The 19,460-nt window shown below is 35.5% G+C and overlaps 1 protein-coding gene across 1 annotated transcript in view; it reads left to right on the top strand.

Moving 5' to 3' along the window:
* The window catches only part of BMPR1A (bone morphogenetic protein receptor type 1A), a 156,787-nt gene extending 137,327 nt beyond the window's left edge, over positions 1–19,460 (top strand). The window contains exons 8-13 of the mRNA XM_077124689.1: positions 8,572–8,716; positions 12,775–12,967; positions 14,063–14,360; positions 16,992–17,167; positions 18,113–18,243; positions 18,332–19,460. Of these exons, the coding sequence (XP_076980804.1) occupies positions 8,572–8,716; positions 12,775–12,967; positions 14,063–14,360; positions 16,992–17,167; positions 18,113–18,243; positions 18,332–18,457 (1,069 nt within the window). The 3' untranslated portion in view covers positions 18,458–19,460. The remainder of the gene's footprint in view (positions 1–8,571; positions 8,717–12,774; positions 12,968–14,062; positions 14,361–16,991; positions 17,168–18,112; positions 18,244–18,331) is intronic.

Here is a 19,460-nt window from a genome sequence, read left to right as displayed (position 1 = left end):
GGAACGTGCACTCTCTCGGGCGGGCCGCTGCCGCTGGCGCCCTCCCGCCACGCTTGTTGCCCAGGGCCGACTAGGAAATTCGGACGGGCTCTTTCCCTGGCTGCAGCGACCAGCAACCCTCCCTGCGTTCGGACACCCTCCCTGCGTTCGGACCCCGGGCCGGCTCAAGCGGCTTCGGCTAGCGAACCCCCAGGACGGCGAGAGTTTTCCAAAGTTTAAGGTCCCACAGCACCTTTTACTGGTGGGACCCGCAGACAAACGTGTGCCACGAGCGCCACCTACTGGGCAGGATAAGAAAAACAGAACCCAGAGATTTCACAGAAAAATATTACAACCTTGCTGGGTCCAACACCAAGAGAAATCTGAATAAATGCCCAGACGCCAGCAGCAGAAGATAACTGTCCACGCTCAAAAGATTGAGAATATGGCTCAGTCAAAGGAACAAACCAATAGCTCAAATGAGACACAAGAGCTGAGACAACTAATGCTGAATATACGAACAGAAATGGAAAACCTCTTCAAAAATGAAATCGATAAATTGAGGGAGGACATGAAGAGGACATGGGCTGAACATAAAGAAGAAATAGAAAAACTGAAAAAACAAATCGCAGAACTTATGGAAGTGAAGGATAAAGTAGCAAACATAGAAAAAATAATGGATAGCTACAATGATAGATTTAAAGAGACAGAAGATAGAATTAGTGATTTGGAGGATGGAACATCTGAATTCCAAAAAGAAACAGAAACTATAGGGAAAAGAATGGAAAAATTTGAACAGGGTATCAGGGAACTCAAGGACAATATGAACCGCACAAATATACGTGTTGTGGGTGTCCCAGAAGGAGAAGAGAAGGGAAAAGGAGGAGAAAAACTAATGGAAGAAATTATTACTGAAAATTTCCCAACTCTTATGAAAGACCTAAAATTACAGATCCAAGAAGTGCAGCGCACCCCAAAGAGATTAGACCCAAATAGGCGTTCTCCAAGACACTTACTAGTTAGAATGTCAGAGGTCAAAGAGAAAGAGAAGATCTTGAAAGCAGCAAGAGAAAAACAATCCATTACATACAAGGGAAACCCAATAAGACTTTGTGTAGATTTCTCAGCAGAAACCATGGAAGCTAGAAGACAGTGGGATGATATATTTAAAATACTAAAAGAGAAAAACTGCCAACCAAGACTCCTATATCCAGCAAAATTATCCTTCAAAAATGAGGGAGAAATTAAAACATTCTCAGACAAAAAGTCACTGAAAGAATTTGTGACCAAGAGACCAGCTCTGCAAGAAATACTAAAGGGAGCACTAGAGTCAGATACAAAAAGACAGAAGAGAGAGATATGGAAAAGAGTGTAGAAAGAAGGAAAATCAGATATGATATATATAATACAAAAGGCAAAATGTTAGAGGAAAATATTATCCAAACAGTAATAACACTAAATGTCAATGGACTGAATTCCCCAATCAAAAGACATAGATTGTCAGAATGGATTAAAAAACAGGATCCTTCGATATGCTGTCTACAGGAAACACATCTTAGACCCAAAGATAAACATAGGTTGAAAGTGAAAGGTTGGGAAAAGATATTTCATGCAAATAACAACCAGAAAAGAGCAGGAGTGGCTATACTAATATCCAACAAATTAGACTTCAAATGTAAAACAGTTAAAAGAGACAAAGAAGGACACTATATACTAATAAAAGGAACAATTAAACAAGAAGACATAACAATCATAAATATTTACGCACCGAATCAGAATGCCCCAAAATACGTGAGGAATATACTGCAAACACTGAAAAGGGAAATAGACTCATATACCATAATAGTTGGAGACTTCAACTCACCACTCTCATCAAGGGACAGAACATCTAGACAGAGGATCAACAAAGAAATAGAGAATCTGAATATTACTATAAATGAACTAGACTTAATAGACATTTATAGGACATTACATCCCACAACAGCAGGATACACCTTTTTCTCAAGTGCTCATGGATCATTCTCAAAGATAGACCATATGCTGGGTCACAAAGCAAGTCTTAACAAATTTAAAAAGATTGAAATCTTACACAACGCTTTCTCGGATCATAAAGGAATGATGTTGGAAATCAATAATAGGCAGAGTGCCAGAAAATTCACAAATACGTGGAGGCTCAACAACACACTCCTAAACAACGACTGGGTCAAAGAAGAAATTGCAAGAGAAATTAGCAAATACCTCGAGGCGAATGAAAATGAAAACACAACATATCAAAACTTATGGGACGCAGCAAAGGCAGTGCTAAGAGGGAAATTTATTGCTCTAAATGCCTATATCAGAAAAGAAGAAAAGGCAAAAATTCAGGAATTAACTATCCATTTGGAAGAACTGGAGAAAGAACAGCAAGCTAACCCCAAAGCAAGCAAAAGGAAAGAAATAACAAAGATTAGAGCACAAATAAATGAAATTGAAAACATGAAAACAATAGAGAAAATCAATAAGGCCAGAAGTTGGTTCTATGAGAAAATCAATAAGATTGATGGGCCCTTAGCAAGATTGACAAAAAGAAGAAGAGAGAGGATGCAAATAAATAAGATCAGAAATCGAAGAGGAGACATAACTACTGACCTCACAGAAATAAAGGAGGTAATAACAGGATACTATGAACAACTTTACGCTAATAAATCCAACAATTTAGAGGAAATGGACGGGTTCCTGGAAAGACATGAACAACCAACTTTGACTCAAGAAGACATAGATGACCTCAACAAACCAATCACAAGTAAAGAAATTGAATTAGTCATTCAAAAGCTTCCTAAAAAGAAAAGTCCAGGACCAGATGGCTTCACATGTGAATTCTACCAAACGTTCCAGAAAGAATTAGTACCAATTCTCTTCAAACTCTTCAAAAAAATCGAAGTGGAGGGAAAACTACCTAATTCATTCTATGCAGCCAGCATCACCCTCATACCAAAACCAGGCAAAGATATTACAAAAAAAAGAAAACTACAGACCAATCTCTCTAATGAACACAGATGCAAAAATCCTCAATAAAATTCTAGCAAATCGTATCCAACAACACATTAAAAGAATTATACATCATGACCAAGTAGGATTCATCCCAGGTATGCAAGGATGGTTCAACATAAGAAAATCAATTAATGTAATACACCATATCAACAAATCAAAGCAGAAAAATCACATGATCATCTCAATTGATGCAGAGAAGGCATTCGACAAGATTCAACATCCTTTCCTGTTGAAAACACTTCAAAAGATAGGAATACAAGGGAACTTCCTTACAATGATAGAGGGAATATATGAAAAACCCACAGCTAATATCATCCTCAATGGGGAAAAATTGAAAACTTTCCCCCTAAGATCAGGAACAAGACAAGGATGTCCACTATCACCACTATTATTCAACATGGTGTTGGAGGTTCTAGCCAGAGCAATTAGACAAGAAAAAGAAATACAAGGCATCAAAATTGGAAAGGAAGAAGTAAAACTATCACTGTTTGCAGATGATATGATACTATACGTCGAAAACCCGGAAAAATCCACAACAAAACTACTAGAGCTAATAAATGAGTACAGCAAAGTAGCAGGTTACAAGATCAACATTCAAAAATCTGTAGCATTTCTATACACTAGTAATGAACAAGCTGAGGGGGAAATCAAGAAACGAATCCCATTTACAATTGCAACTAAAAGAATAAAATACCTAGGAATAAATTTAACTAAAGAGACAAAAAACCTATATAAAGAAAACTACAAAAAACTGCTAAAAGAAATCACAGAAGACCTAAATAGATGGAAGGGCATACCGTGTTCATGGATTGGAAGACTAAATATAGTTAAGATGTCAATCCTACCTAAATTGATTTACAGATTCAATGCAATACCAATCAAAATCCCAACAACTTATTTTTCAGAAATAGAAAAACCAATAAGCAAATTTATCTGGAAGGGCAGGGTGCCCCGAATTGCTAAAAACATCTTGAGGAAAAAAAACGAAGCTGGAGGTCTCGCGCTGCCTGACTTTAAGGCATATTATGAAGCCACAGTGGTCAAAACAGCATGGTATTGGCATAAAGATAGATATATCGACCAATGGAATCGAATAGAGTGCTCAGATATAGACCCTCTCATCTATGGACATTTGATCTTTGATAAGGCAGTCAAGCCAACTCACCTGGGACAGAGCAGTCTCTTCAATAAATGGTGCCTAGAGAACTGGATATCCATATGCAAAAGAATGAAAGAAGACCCATCTCTCACACCCTATACAAAAGTTAACTCAAAATGGATCAAAGATCTAAACATTAGGTCTAAGACCATAAAACAGTTAGAGGAAAATGTTGGGAGATATCTTATGGATCTTACAACTGGAGGCGGTTTTATGGACCTTAAACCTAAAGCAAGAGCACTGAAGAAGGAAATAAATAAATGGGAACTCCTCAAAATTAAACACTTTTGTGCATCAAAGAACTTCATCAAGAAAGTAGAAAGACAGCCTTCACAATGGGAGACAATATTTGGAAATGATATATCAGATAAAGGTCTAGTGTCCAGAATTTATAAAGAGATTGTTCATCTCAACAACAAAAAGACAGCCAACCCAATTACAAAATGGGAAAAAGACTTGAACAGACACCTCTCAGAAGAGGAAATACGGATGGCCAAGAGGCACATGAAGAGATGCTCAATGTCCCTGGCCATTAGAGAAATGCAAATCAAAACCACAATGAGATATCATCTCACACCCACCAGAATGGCCATTATCAACAAAACAGAAAATGACAAGTGCTGGAGAGGATGCGGAGAAAGAGGCACACTTATCCACTGTTGGTGGGAATGTCAAAGGGTGCAACCACTGTGGAAGGCAGTTTGGCGGTTCCTCAAAAAGCTGAATATAGAATTGCCATACGACCCAGCAATACCATTGCTAGGTATCTACTCAAAGGACTTAAGGGCAAAGACACAAACGGACATTTGCACACCAATGTTTATAGCAGCATTATTTACAATTGCAAAGAGATGGAAACAGCCAAAATCTCCATCAACAGAAGAGTGGCTAAACAAACTGTGGTATATACATACGATGGAATATTATGCAGCTTTAAGACAAGATAAACTTATGAACCATGTAATAACATGGATGGACCTAGAGAATATTATGCTGAGTGAATCCAGCCAAAAACTAAAGGACAAATACTGTATGGTCCCACTGATGTGAACGGACATTCGAGAATAAACTTGAAATATGTCATTGGTAACAGAGTTCAGCAGGAGTTAGAAACAGGGTAAGACAATGGGTAATTGAAGCTGAAGGGATACAGACTGTGCAACAGGACTAGATACAAAAACTCAAAAATGGACAGCACAATAATACCTAATTGTAAAGTAATCATGTTAAAACACTGAATGAGGCGGGCCGCGGTGGCTCAGCGGGCAAAGTGCTTGCCTGCTATGCCGGAGGACCTCGGTTCGATTCCCGGCCCCAGCCCATGTAACAAAAACGGAGAAACAGAATACAATAAAACAAGAAAATGTTTAAAAATGTTTCCCTTTCTTCCTTCCTTCCTTCCTTCTATCCTTCCTTCCTTCTCTCTGTCTTTCCTTTAAAAAAAAAAAAAAAAAAAAAAAAAAAAAAAAAAAAAAAACACTGAATGAAGCTGCATCTGAGCTATAGGTTTTTGTTTTGTTTTGTTTTGTTTTGATTTTACTATTATTACTTTTATTTTTTTCTCTATATTAACATTCTATATCTTTTTCGGTTATGTTGCTAGTTCTTCTAAACCAATGCAAATGTACTAAGAAATGATGATCATGCATCTATGTGATGATGTTAAGAATTAATGATTGCATGTGTAGAATGGTATGATCTCTAAATGTTGGGTTAATTTCTTTTTTTCCGTTAATTAAAAAAAAAAAAAAAGAGAAGGGATAATTGGAGATGAAGGGATACAGACTGTACAACGGGACTGGATATAAAAACTCAGAAATGGACAGCACAATACTACCCAATTGTAATGCAATTATGTTAAAACACTGAATGAAGCTGCATGTGAGGTATAGGTTTTTTGTTTTTGTTTTTTTTGTTTTTTTTTCTTTCTATTATTGTTTTTATTCTTATTCTGTTGTCTTTTTATTTCTTTTTCTAAGTCGATGCAAATGTACTAAGAAATGATGAATATGCAACTATGTGATGTTATTAAGAATTACAGATTGTACATGTAGATTGGAATGATTTCTAATTGTTTTGTTAATTCTTTTTTTAATTAATAAAAAAAAAAAAAAGAAACGAGTGGCTAAACAAGCTGTGGTATATACATACGATGGAATATTATGCAGTGTAAGACAGAATAAAGTTATGAAGTATGTAACAACATGGATGGACCTTTAAGGACATTTAGCTGAATGATGAGATTAGCCAGAAACAGAAGGACAAATACTGTATGGTCTCACTGATATGAACTGACAGTAGTGAATAAATTTGGAGAATTTCATTGGTAACAGAGACCATCAGGAGATAGAAATAGGGTAAGATATTGGGTAATTGGAGCTGAAGGGATACAGATTGTGCAACAGGACTGAATGTAAAAACTCAGAAATGGACAACACAATGCTATGTAACTGTAATACAATTACGTTAAAACACTGAATGAAGCCGAATGTGAGAATGATACAGGGAGGAGGGCGGGGGCACAAATGAAATCAGAAAGAAAGATCGACAATAAAGACTGAGATGGTATAGTCTAGGAATGCCTAGAGTGTATAATGATAGTGACTAAATGTACAATTTTTAAAAATGTTTTTGCATGAGGAAGAACAAAGGAATGTCATTACTACAGGGTGCTGAAGATAGTAGGTAATTAATATTTTAAAATTTCAACTTATATGGGAGACTAAGCAAAAAATGTTTATTTGGTACAAAATTTATATTTTGACTAATGCATTTCCTAATATAACTCATGTAGACAGCTTAATTGAATACAATAAGTACATGGAACCTTCAGTAGGACATGTGATTTTGTTGATTTGTCCAGAGTGATGCCCTGATAAATCCCAGAATGATTTGAATAGTAAATAAAAAAGTATTTGCACAGTCCCCTTCGGGGAATAGTGAGAAAGAGGGAAAATTCAGCTTCCCCAAGTTGAATTCTTGATATTCTCACAAACAGTATGGACAAGCAAAGCTATAACCTGAGCCCCCAGTCTTGGGGTTTGTTCATATGAAACTTGACCCCACAGGGGATAGGTCAAGCCTACTTAAAATTAGGCCTAAGAGTCACCCCCAAGAGAACCTCTTTTGTTGCTCAGATGTGGCCTCTCTCTCCAGCCAACACAACAAGCAAACTCACCACCCTCCCCCTGTCTACGTGGAAGAGGACTCCCAGGGGTGTGGACCTTTCTGGCAACATGCGACAGAAATCCTACAATGAGCTGAGACTCAGCATCAAGGGATTGAGAAAACCCCTAGAATGAGCTGAAACTCAGCATCAAGGGATTGATAAAACCTTTTCGACCAAAAGGGGGAAGAATGAAATGAGACAAAATAAAGGCTGAGAGATTCCAAACAGAGTCGGGAGGTTATCCTGGAGGTTATTCTTATGTATTAAGTAGATATCACCTTGTCAGTCAAGATGTAATGGAGAGGCTGGAGGGAACTGCCTGAAAATGTAGAGCTGTGTTCCAGTAGCCATGTTTCTTGAAGATGATTGTATAATGATGCAGCTTTCACAATGTGACTGTGTGATTGTGAAAACCTTGTGTCTGATGCTCCTTTTGTCTACCTTGTCGACAGACAAGTAGAACATATGGAATAAAAATAAATAATGGGGGAGCAAATGTTAAAATAACGTTTAGTTTGAAATGCTAGTTATCAATGAAAGGGAGGGGTAAGAGGTTTGGTATGTATAAATTTTTTTCTGTTTTCTTCTTATTTCTTTTTCTAAGTAGATGCAAATGTTCCAAGAAATGATCATGATGGTGAATATGTAACTATGTGATGATATTGTGAATTGCTGATTATATATGTAGAACGGAATGATCAAAAGTTAAGAATGTGGGCGGGCCGCGGTGGCTCAGCGGGCAAAGTGCTTGCCTGCCATGCCGGAGGACCTCGGTTCGATTCCCGGCCCCAGCCCATGTAAAAAAAAAGCAAACAAACAAACAAAATACAATAAAACAAGAAAATGTTAAAAAAAAAAAAAAAAAAAAAGTTAAGAATGTTTGCATTTGTTTGGTGTTTTTTTGGTATTTAAAAAAAACTTCAAAATTAAGAGAAAAAACATATGTATAAATTCAAGTAATACAAAATATATAAAGTAGAAACTTAATATTCTTACATCCCAGATATAATTACTTGCAGCTCACTGTATGTCCTTTTGCATCTTTTAAGACATTCATTAACATATCTTTTAAAAAATTTTATAACATGATATATTAATCTATGGTAAGACTGATTTACAGATGATTCTGTCTGAAGGAAGGATAATGGTTTAGACGACCTAAACTATCAGTTTTTTCTTAGGATTTTATAGTTTTAGAATTTTAATATAGATTGTCTTCTGCTTTTTTTAAAAGACATTATTGCAAGAGCATCTCAAGTAGACGTCGTTATAATCGTGATTTGGAACAGGATGAAGCATTTATTCCAGTTGGAGAATCGTTAAAAGACCTTATTGATCAGTCACAAAGTTCTGGTAGTGGATCTGGACTACCTTTATTGGTAAGATGAAAGTCTGTATACACATCAGTGCTGTCTTGATACAGAACCTGGCCTCATATGAAAATAGAAGATAGTTAATGCAGATTAGGAAGTATTACTGCACACATTTTTAATTTTATCCTTATTTTAAAATATGAACATAATATCAGACAAAATTAGTTAAAAATAAGAAAAATGAAAGGAGAAAAACAGAAAAGACAAGTAAGGTTTAGCCTCTAGCAAGGTTCATAAGAAGGAAAAAATGTGGTCATGATCTCTTACGTAAGTGCTAGGGGGAGATCACAAATTTTGATCTAAGCATCTTAACAGCAAACTCGAAGAAGAGTCAGGTATACGATTGCTTCCATTTATAGGGTTAAATTGATTATTTGAAGAGGTATAACTATTTTTGTTTTCTAACATCAAAGAGAAGTTTCTCCCAGTGGTCATCATAGACCTCTAGAACACTTTGCTCAATAAGATACTATCTTACAAAAACACAGTTTAATCAAAAAATTTTAAAACAGGTTACAAATATGAAAATATTCAGATTTGGGAGTTTAGCGGGCCCTTACAATAACACCATATAGCCAAATAGGTTTTACAATTGTTTGTAACCATAAACAGTTGTATAGTTAAAGTATATATATTGATCTCTAATTTTAAAGTAAAGCTATCTTTACATGCGAACAACATGATTGCCTATATGGAAAAGCCCAAGGAACATACAAAAAAGTTTCTACAACCATTAAATGAATTCATCAGACTTTTGGAATACAAGTCCAGTGTACAAACACCATTACATTTAAATAAATCAATCAAATTGGGAAGTGAAACTTAAAAAAATATTTAAAATAGCATCAAAAACATTCTTAGGAATAGTTTAATAAAATGTATGCAGGATCTGTATACTGAAAACTAGAAAACATTGCTGAAAGAAGACCTCATTTAATGGAGATTAATATTTTGTTTATGAATCAGAGTACTCAAAGAGACTACTAAGATTTTAGTTATCCTAAAATTGATATAGTTTAAATTCAGTACAAACTAGAGTAGAACTCTGGGAGAAATTGTTGTTGAGCTGATTCTAACATTTATATGGAAATGCAAATAACCAAGAAAAGCCAGAAAGATTTAGAAAAAGAACAAAGTTGTAGGACTCACTGTCTGATTTCTGGACTCATTACAAAGGTCTAAGTAATCAATACAATGTGGAAATATCAAAACTCTAGAAGAAAATGTTGGAGAAAATCATTATCGTCTTGGGTTGATTGAAAATTTCTTAGGACACGATAAGTGTGAATGAATATATATATATTTTTAATGATAAACTGGATTGGTCAAAATTTCAAACTATTGCTATTCAGAAGACCCTGTTAATAAAATTAAAAGACTAATCATAGACTTGGAGAAAATATTTGTAAAACATATCTCTGATATAGATTTGTCTCTAGAATAACTCAATAATAAGGCAAAGAATTTAAATCTTTTGATGGGCAAAATATTTGAGCAGACACATCTACAGATAAGATATACCAGTGGCAAATAAGCACATGAAAAGATGCTCAGCTTCATTAGTCATCACAGACATGCAGATTAAACATACTGAGATACCAGTGTACACTGGTAAGGCTAAAATTGACAATATCAAGTCTGAAAAGGATATAAAACATCTGGAAATATTCATTGCTGACGGGAATGCAAAATAGTATAGCCACTTTGGAAAACAGTTTGATTGTTTATTAAAAAGTTAAGCAATACTTTCCATACAATGAAGTAATCCTACTACATATTTACATAAGAAAAATGAAAGCATGTCCACTCAAAGACCTGAATGTGAATGTTCGTAGCAGCTTCATTCATGATAGGGATAAGTTGCAAACAACCCAGAAGTCCAGCTGGCAAATGGATAAACAAATTGTGGTACATTCATATAGTGAAAAACTTCTCAGCAATAAAAAGGATCAAACTACTGATATATTGAACAACATGAATGAATTTCCATAGTATTTTTTGGTAAGTGAAAGAACCCAGGCACAAAAGGCAACATATTGTACATTTCTAGAAAAGGCAAAACTATAGGGCAGAAAACAGATCAGTGATGCCATGAATTAGAGGTGGGTAAAGAAGGCATTGACTGCAGAAGCATGAGGGAACCTTTTTTGGTGATGGAGATATTCTTTGTTCGAGCTGTGATGTTTTTGGCTAAATGATTATATACATTTGTCAAAACTCATTAACTCTACTGAAAAAGGGTAATTTTTCTTGTATGTAAATTATACCTTCATAATCCTGACTTTTTAAAAAGACTTACATTTCATATGGGAGACCTGGGTTCAGTTCCTGGCCCATGCCCACCCCCTCCAAAAAAAAAAAATTTACTGATGGTTCTGTAATAAATTATCCATGAAGTCAGTTAAGTTATATACAAAATTAGCCAATTTGAGTTACAAATTGTTCTTTTTAATTTAGAGCAACTAATAATGCTTTGGGAAATGAAAGGGGCAATTAATGTACATCTTTCATTCATTTAGCAGATACTTATTTGTACATCTTTCGTTCATTTAACAGATACTTATTTAAAGCACTTATACTTTAGGGATTGTTCTAAATAAATACCAGTAGTATGTGAGGAGAGGAGATTGAATTCAACAATTGTATATAGTCATTATAGAGTTAAAATTGTGATAAGTGCAGCAACTGAGTGTTCTAAGTTAAGGGAAGTGCACATGCAAAAAGACTTGGAGACAGGAATGAGCTTGAGTGAATTCTAAGAATTGAAATAAGGTGAGTAAGGGGAATGGGGGTAGATTATTATAGGGAATTATGAGGCTGAAGAGCTAAGCAAGGACCAGATCATGTACGGTTTGATAGGATGAGTTTAAGATTTTTAAACTGTCACTTAGTCTTGCTGCATAACAAACCACCCAAAAGCTTTGTGACTTAAAGCAACAAATATTTATTATTTCTCATGATGCTGTGATCTCCTGGGCAGTTTGTTTTCATCCATGAAGCTGGATGACCTAGTTTATGCACATGGCTGACAGGTTGCATAGTATTGTTCACTGGTCACAAGATTCCAAGGATGGCAAGCCCCAGTGTGCAAAGACTCTTTGAGTTTTTGCTTGCATCACATTTACTATTGTTCTGCTGGCCGATGCAAATCTCATAGCCAGGCTGGCAGTGTAGGAGGAAACTAATTGTTCTCCTTTGCTAGCTGCTGGAATGCAATATACCAGAAATGGAATGGCTTTTTTAAAGGGGAGTTTAATAATAGTTTAATAAATTGCTAGTTTACAGTTCTAAGGCTGTGAAATTGTGCAAATTAAAACAAGTCTATAGAAATGTCCAGTCTAAGGCATCCAGGAAAAAATAACCTTGGTTCAAGAAGGCCGATGATGTTCAGTGTTTCTCAGCTGGAAGTGCACAATGGCTAACAGGGTGGCATCTGCTAGCTTTCTCTCCAGGCCTCTTGCTTCAGGAAGCTCACCAGGAGGCATTTTCCTTCATCTGCACAGGTCATTGGCGGATGGACTCTGGTTTTCTCGTCTTTCTGTCACAGTTTTGCGGCTCTCCTCTTGTTCTCAAAAGGAACTCTCCAAATTGTCTCCTCTTTTACAGGATTCCAGTAAGCTAATCAAGACCCAGGTAGAATGAATGGAGACATGTCTCCATCTAATCAAGTTTAATACCCACAATTGATTAAGCTGTGTCTCCATGGAGATAACCTAATCAAGTTTCCAACCTGTAGTGCTAGTGCTGAATGGTATTAGAAAAAAATGTTGCTCTCACAAGATCGATTAGGATTAAAACATGGCTTTTCTAGGGTACATAAATCCTTTCAAACTGGCACACTACCCAAGGATGTATCTGGAAGGAGGGGAATTATTATGGCCATTTTTGCAAACAATCTGCCATATTGACTAACCTGTTAGCATATTATTTCAGAATATGTTATACATTGTTTCTTCTTTTGAACTGCAATATAAATTATAAGAGTGAGCTGGCTGGATATATCTTGCTTTTTTATGGGTTGGGCTGATAGACCAATTCAAAACCTTTTACTTTTTTCTGTGAAGGTTCAGCGAACTATTGCCAAACAGATTCAGATGGTTCGGCAAGTTGGCAAAGGCCGTTATGGAGAAGTTTGGATGGGCAAATGGCGTGGTGAAAAAGTAGCTGTCAAAGTGTTTTTTACCACTGAAGAAGCTAGCTGGTTTCGAGAAACTGAAATCTACCAAACTGTGCTCATGCGTCATGAGAATATCCTTGGTGAGTACACATCTGATTTCAATCAGTTCCATAGCCTGACAAGGTTAGAGAGATGCAGGTGGAAGCCTGCCACTGGGCTTTGAAAATGTATGTGAATTAAACTATGTGCATTTGGCTAAACAAAACTCAGTTGTACTGTTTAAATATAACACAGTCGTGAATGCCAACCAATCACTTTATTTTACTACAAGAAACAGCAGTGAGTTTCAGCATTACAAGAATTGCTTGTTTATTGGACTTATTGATATAGTGAAGAAAACCCAATACTTATAGATAATTTAAGTAATTTTCTGGGGTAATTTTAAATTTGTGCCTTTGAAAATTGTGCCTTTTACTTTTTGTATGCTGTGTATCCTCCCCTTACATTATATCTTGCAATGTAAGATGCAGCTTCATTGTATATTTTGTGTTTAGTAGATTCACCCCCCACATTTACATGGTGGCATATAATTTAGGTATGATCTGATCAGTAAGTGCATAAATTTATCTAGCTTTCCTGACTTTTCAGCTATTATTTCCCTAACTTTTAATTTAGAGAATGTATACCACAATGCTAAACATATAGTAGGCACTCCATGCCCTTTTTCCAAAGGGAAAGAAGAGAAGAGAAAGATGGGGTGTAATATTGTTCACCTGCTAATCAAAGAGCCAGATTGAAAAGGCAGAAATAATGAGTCATTGAGCAAGTGGGAGTTGGTTTAGTTAGGAGCTAACCCTTAATTGAACATGTTTAACTTTTTAGTCTTAAGTATCCACTTTTCACTTTGAAATTGTGAGTCTTTTCCACATTCTTTCTAATTTCCCATTCTTAGAGAATTGTGTAGATTGGTAACATTTCCAAGGTCATTTATGTGGTCTTACCTTCTTTTTTTTTTTAAGTCAGTTATATTCAAGATTATTATTAAGATTATTTTAAATTTAATGCAGAAGTATAAAATGGTGGAAGCATAATTTTTTTGTAGCACGTTCAGATTTTGTCAGTCAGAATCTATACTTGACTGCCTCAGTTCTCAGTCTCCTACGGGAGCATTCATTGTTCTTCTTACCCAGCTCTGATGATAGGTAACTGATCTCTTGCACTTATTCATCGCACAGGTTTTATAGCAGCAGACATTAAAGGCACAGGTTCCTGGACTCAGCTCTATTTGATTACTGATTATCATGAAAATGGATCTCTCTATGATTTCCTGAAATGTGCTACACTGGACACCAGAGCCCTACTCAAATTGGCTTATTCTGCTGCATGTGGTTTGTGCCATCTCCACACAGAAATTTATGGCACCCAAGGAAAGCCTGCAATTGCTCATCGAGATCTAAAAAGTAAAAACATCCTCATCAAGAAAAATGGAAGTTGTTGTATTGCTGACCTAGGCCTTGCTGTTAAATTCAACAGGTAAGTGGCTCTTTGCCTGACTGATTTGATGTTATTTTAATTTCTAAAAGATATTTTCCTGTTTGTATTCAGGATAGTGGCATCCTAAAGATTTGTGTCAGTGTTTTTATAATTGTATAAATATCTAGTTGGGTTTTTGTTTGTTTACAAAAATTGCATCCTACTGTGCATAATTCTCACTGCTACTTATTGTCTTAGATATCCTTTAAGTGTCTATAGATTGATCTGTCATTCTTTTTAATGGATGCAGAGTTTTCCATAATGTCGATGTACCATATTTTGTCCCAACTGTTACCCAGTTTATGGGCATTTGGTTGCCTCTTGTATATCTCTATTATTTAAAAATGCTTTAATGAACATTGTTGTATTATATCCATATATATGTACAACTACTTATATATATACTTATACAAGTATTTATGATGGATTCCTAGAGAAGGAGTTACGTAGACAAAGGTTATGTGCATATTAAACTATGGCATATTACAAACCATCTCTTCAGAAAGCTTGTATCAGTTTACAGTCTCACAAACAGGTATAAATATGATGTTTCTCTATCACTGCTTGATATTGTCAATATTTTTAAACTTAGGAAACCATTGAAACAAATTTACTGTTGTAACTCAAGAATGCTGCAGCCATTTCACACAATAATTCATATTCTTAATTTCAACTCATAAAATAAAAATACCAGTCTATAAATTTAAAATGAGACATTTAAATCTTCCTCCTGGTTACTACTATGCTCTAAGCCTGTTGTTTTTCATCAGTGTAGTATTTGTTGGTTCAAATGTTCATCAGATGCTATATAAGAAACATAATGCATTATTAACCTCTGCTTCAAAATAGTTTACAGAATCTGCCGAACTAAGGGCCTAAGTAACATTGGCATTGGTATCTTGCAACTCTAAAATTTAGTCCAGAAACTGAAAAATCAATAAAAATCATTTTTTACTAATTGTCATTATGAATATGTAAATGTTATTCACAATAGAGCTATAAGTGTGATGGATTCACAAAGAAGAAAATATAATCCTATGTCACAAAGACTAATCTTGTCACATGCAATAGCAAAAGTAAATGATCCTCTTTTAATTAATTTATTTTCTCATTTACTCTTCCCTACTTTAGCAATTGTTGCTCCTATTGAATGCTTCTTAGATTTTTCCTTCATTTTTCTTCCTTATTCATTTTTTCATATCGAATAAACAGGTGATAAGCTCTCTAACTATGTTGCCTTAACTCTTACTTGCCCCTCAGCCCGCTCCATTCTGGCTTCTACTGTCATTCCACTAACACAGTTCTTACTAAGATCACCAGTGACCTACCTTCATGTTGATAAGTGTAAAGACTATTTTTAGTTGTTATTTTTCTTAACCTTAGCAGCATTCAACAGTGTTTATTTTTTCTCCTCCTTGAAATCATCACTTCTCTTAGCTTCCTATTTTCTTTCTTATTTGCAGGCTCATCTTCCTTCACTAGGCAACTAAATATAGGTGTTCCTGAAGAACTCATAATATCTCTTTAGGTGACATTATCTGTGTCATGGCACTTATTTTGCCTCTGCATAGGTGACTCACAAAACAGAAGAGTTTCAACCAAAGCGATTAATATCCATTATTTGCAACTAATAGCAAGCTCAAAATAGAACATGATGTTTAATCCATTGTATACATGGCTGTCTTATGCTGTCTTGTCTTGATGGAGGTCTTATTATTTGAATCCCTGCACCAGCAAATATTATGGAATTGAATTAAATATTTTTATTATATTTATTTGATTTTTTATTATAAAGAGTTTTAGGGGTTTTTTTGTATTTTTTTATTATTATTATTAATTAAAAAAATTAACAACAAACAAAACATTAAGATATCATTCCATTCTACATATACAATCAGTAATTCTTAATATCATCACATAGTATAAAGAGTTTTAAACATACACAAAAGGAGAAGAATGATCACTTATTTTTATTCCTAATCTAGTAATCTTTCCATGATATTGCTGAGTAAACAAGAGAGAATCATTCCTAAAACTTTAATAGGAGAAATTAAATAAAGATGTAACTGTAGACTGATTTTGATATGTATTTTTTGTGCCTTTTTAATGGGATTTTTTAAATTGTTGGTTCTCAATCCCTGTCTGCAGTCTTAAAATCCAGAAAGTACTGAGAATGGTAAAAGTAAATGATTTCTCTTTTAATTTATCTTCACGTTCACTTTTTCTGGGACCTGTTCACCGGCCACTATGTCTTATATTTTAGTATTGCCCTCTTTTTTTAGAGGAGACCCAAACTTGTTTGGTTGCAAAACCTGACATGAACTAATGTGAGATATTTATCCAACTTAGTATGAGTATTCATATTTAGTGTTTTACTGCAGACATAATAGTATGTCTGATTAGGAATAGTACTCTAACCCTGCTGGAGGTGTTAAATAATATGTAGCATATATTGAAAGGGTATATTAGTTGTCTAAAATCTGGAAGATTCTAAATTTCATAATACATCTGGTCCCAAGAATTTCTGATAAGGGATTGTAGATAGATATGAGAGAAAGAACAATGACAAAATATAAGATAAACCATTTTGTCCTTACCTTCAACATGGATGTTGTCTTTCTTTTGTTTCAGTGATACAAATGAAGTTGATGTGCCCTTGAATACCAGGGTTGGTACCAAACGCTACATGGCTCCAGAAGTGTTAGATGAAAGCCTAAATAAAAACCATTTCCAGCCCTACATAATGGCTGATATCTATAGTTTTGGCCTGATCATTTGGGAAATGGCTCGTCGTTGTATCACAGGAGGTAGGAGTTTGGGGTAGTGTGCTTCCGGTTATTTATATACCTATCATTTAAAAAGTAGCAACTCCAGTTATATAATTTAAATGTCATGTGAATCAACCACTCTCAGGTTCAGTGATTCTCCAGAAAGACTCACAGGACTCAGCATATAGTTGTACTCACAGAGAAGATTGATTACAGTGAAAGGATACAAAGGAAAATCAGCAGTCGGAAAAGGCACAGGAGACAAAGGCCAGAGGAAATAGGGGCAAGTTTCTAAGAGTTGTGACAACATGTGTGAAATGCTTTCATTCGGGGAAACTCCTAAGACTCAGTGTCCAGTGTTGTTTTTGGAGGCTAGTCATATTAGGCAACCTCTGCCTAACAAATGCCTAAATTCCAGACTCCCAGAAGGAAAGCAGGTATTGAGCATATCATTTGCACAGTCCAGGCACATTGAACCACTCTTAGCACTTGGGGAGTTTTATATCAGTGTAGGGAACTGTTTACCAGCCAAGGGTCAACCTTGTAAGCAGGCCTTTGTGTGGATAGCTATACAGCCTGAATTGTTAACTCTTTTCTGCACATCATGTTAAGTCTTTACTGCAAAACAAATGTGAAAATAAAACCAGATTCATTAGTAGGAGCATGATGTAAGAAGATAATCAGATTAAAAATTTAGGGAAATTAAGCAATACACCTTGGTTTTTTAATTGATGATATGCCCTTTGTTAATGAAATATCTCACAGCTAAAATAGGAGTGCTAATGGATGTAAAGGAAATAATTGGGCCATAAGTAAGAGAAGAACATAATTACTATTCAAAGTAAATCGTCCATTCTATAGTGTGTTTTTTTCTTTTATAGGAGTCAGTTTTAGTTCCATAGTTCACTGAGAGATGTTGAATAGATTGATGTATTTTGTTCAGTCACCATTTTTGTGCTCAGTATATGTTCTCACTCCCTATAGGGATAGTAGAAGAGTACCAGCTGCCATATTACAACATGGTACCCAATGATCCTTCATATGAAGATATGCGTGAGGTGGTGTGCGTCAAACGGTTGCGTCCAATTGTGTCTAACCGATGGAACAGTGATGAAGTAAGTGGAACTCAGTCTCCTGGGGGACTGCATGGTTAAATCCCTCCAAGGATATTTACTAGCTCACTAAATTCTGTTTACTTTTCAGTGTCTACGAGCAGTTTTGAAGCTAATGTCAGAATGCTGGGCCCACAATCCAGCCTCCAGACTTACAGCCTTGAGAATCAAGAAGACACTTGCTAAGATGGTTGAATCTCAAGATGTAAAGATTTGACAGTAAATCATGAGGAGAAATTCTAGACTGCAAGAACTGTTTCACCCAAGGAACAGGTGAAATTAAAGTGGATTAAGAATGTTAATTTGGTTCTCAGACTCTCCTCAGTATACCTTCACAGGCTGCTAATACTAAATCTTTCAATACCCTGTAGACTGCAAGCTGGGAACTTGTGAACACTTCATTCTTTATGTATGGACAATTTTATTTTAAATGTGGTTTTTGATGCCTTCTTTTTTTTTTTAATTGGGTTTTTATGAACTGCATTGAAACTTCAATCCTGATGAATAAGTCTCCGCTCAAACTCTGGGTGCTGAATTCCCTGTTTTGTAAAATGGTGCTTTCTGTGAAAGCCTTAAGAAGATAGATGAATTCAGCAGAGATGGAGAAATATGTACTTTGCCTTCTACCTGAGAAAATGTAATCTCTCTGTATTCTACCTTTGTAAAACAGCTTGTAGATTATGATGTTTGGGATACTGCTTAGTTTATGATAGTTTATCTTGCCTTGATGATGGTTTGTGTGCACGCATACACATGTGCACACTAGGATTCCTCTGCTGCCATTTGAATTAGAAGAAGAAAATTTATGAATGCACAGGAAGATATTGGTGGCTAGTGGTTTTGTGCTTTAAAAATGTAATATCTGACTAAGATTTGCCAATCATGTAAAAGCCATTTACCTTGCAGGTGAGATCAGCTTCCCCACCAACTTTATTTTTTAACATAAAAGTTGATATAATGGCCAAAATAGGTTTAAAATGTCCATAAATTTGGACTTTGTTTTCCTCCCTCCACCATCTTTTTTGAGTGGCAGAGGGTGGTAATTATTATTTTTATCTCATTGAAAGCATCCTATCCAAAGGTGGAACTCCAATGCCATGAACATTCTGAAGAAAACACTTCTTATTGAAGTGAATTCCTGCATTTATTAGCAATGTAAGTGCCTATAACTATGTTCTGTATTCTTCATTCTCAGTAACTTTTAAAAGGGAAGTTATTTA

Source organism: Tamandua tetradactyla, chromosome 13, assembly GCF_023851605.1.
Source record: "Tamandua tetradactyla isolate mTamTet1 chromosome 13, mTamTet1.pri, whole genome shotgun sequence".
Classification (NCBI taxonomy): domain Eukaryota; kingdom Metazoa; phylum Chordata; class Mammalia; order Pilosa; family Myrmecophagidae; genus Tamandua; species Tamandua tetradactyla.
This window is presented reverse-complemented; position numbering and strand designations above follow the sequence as displayed.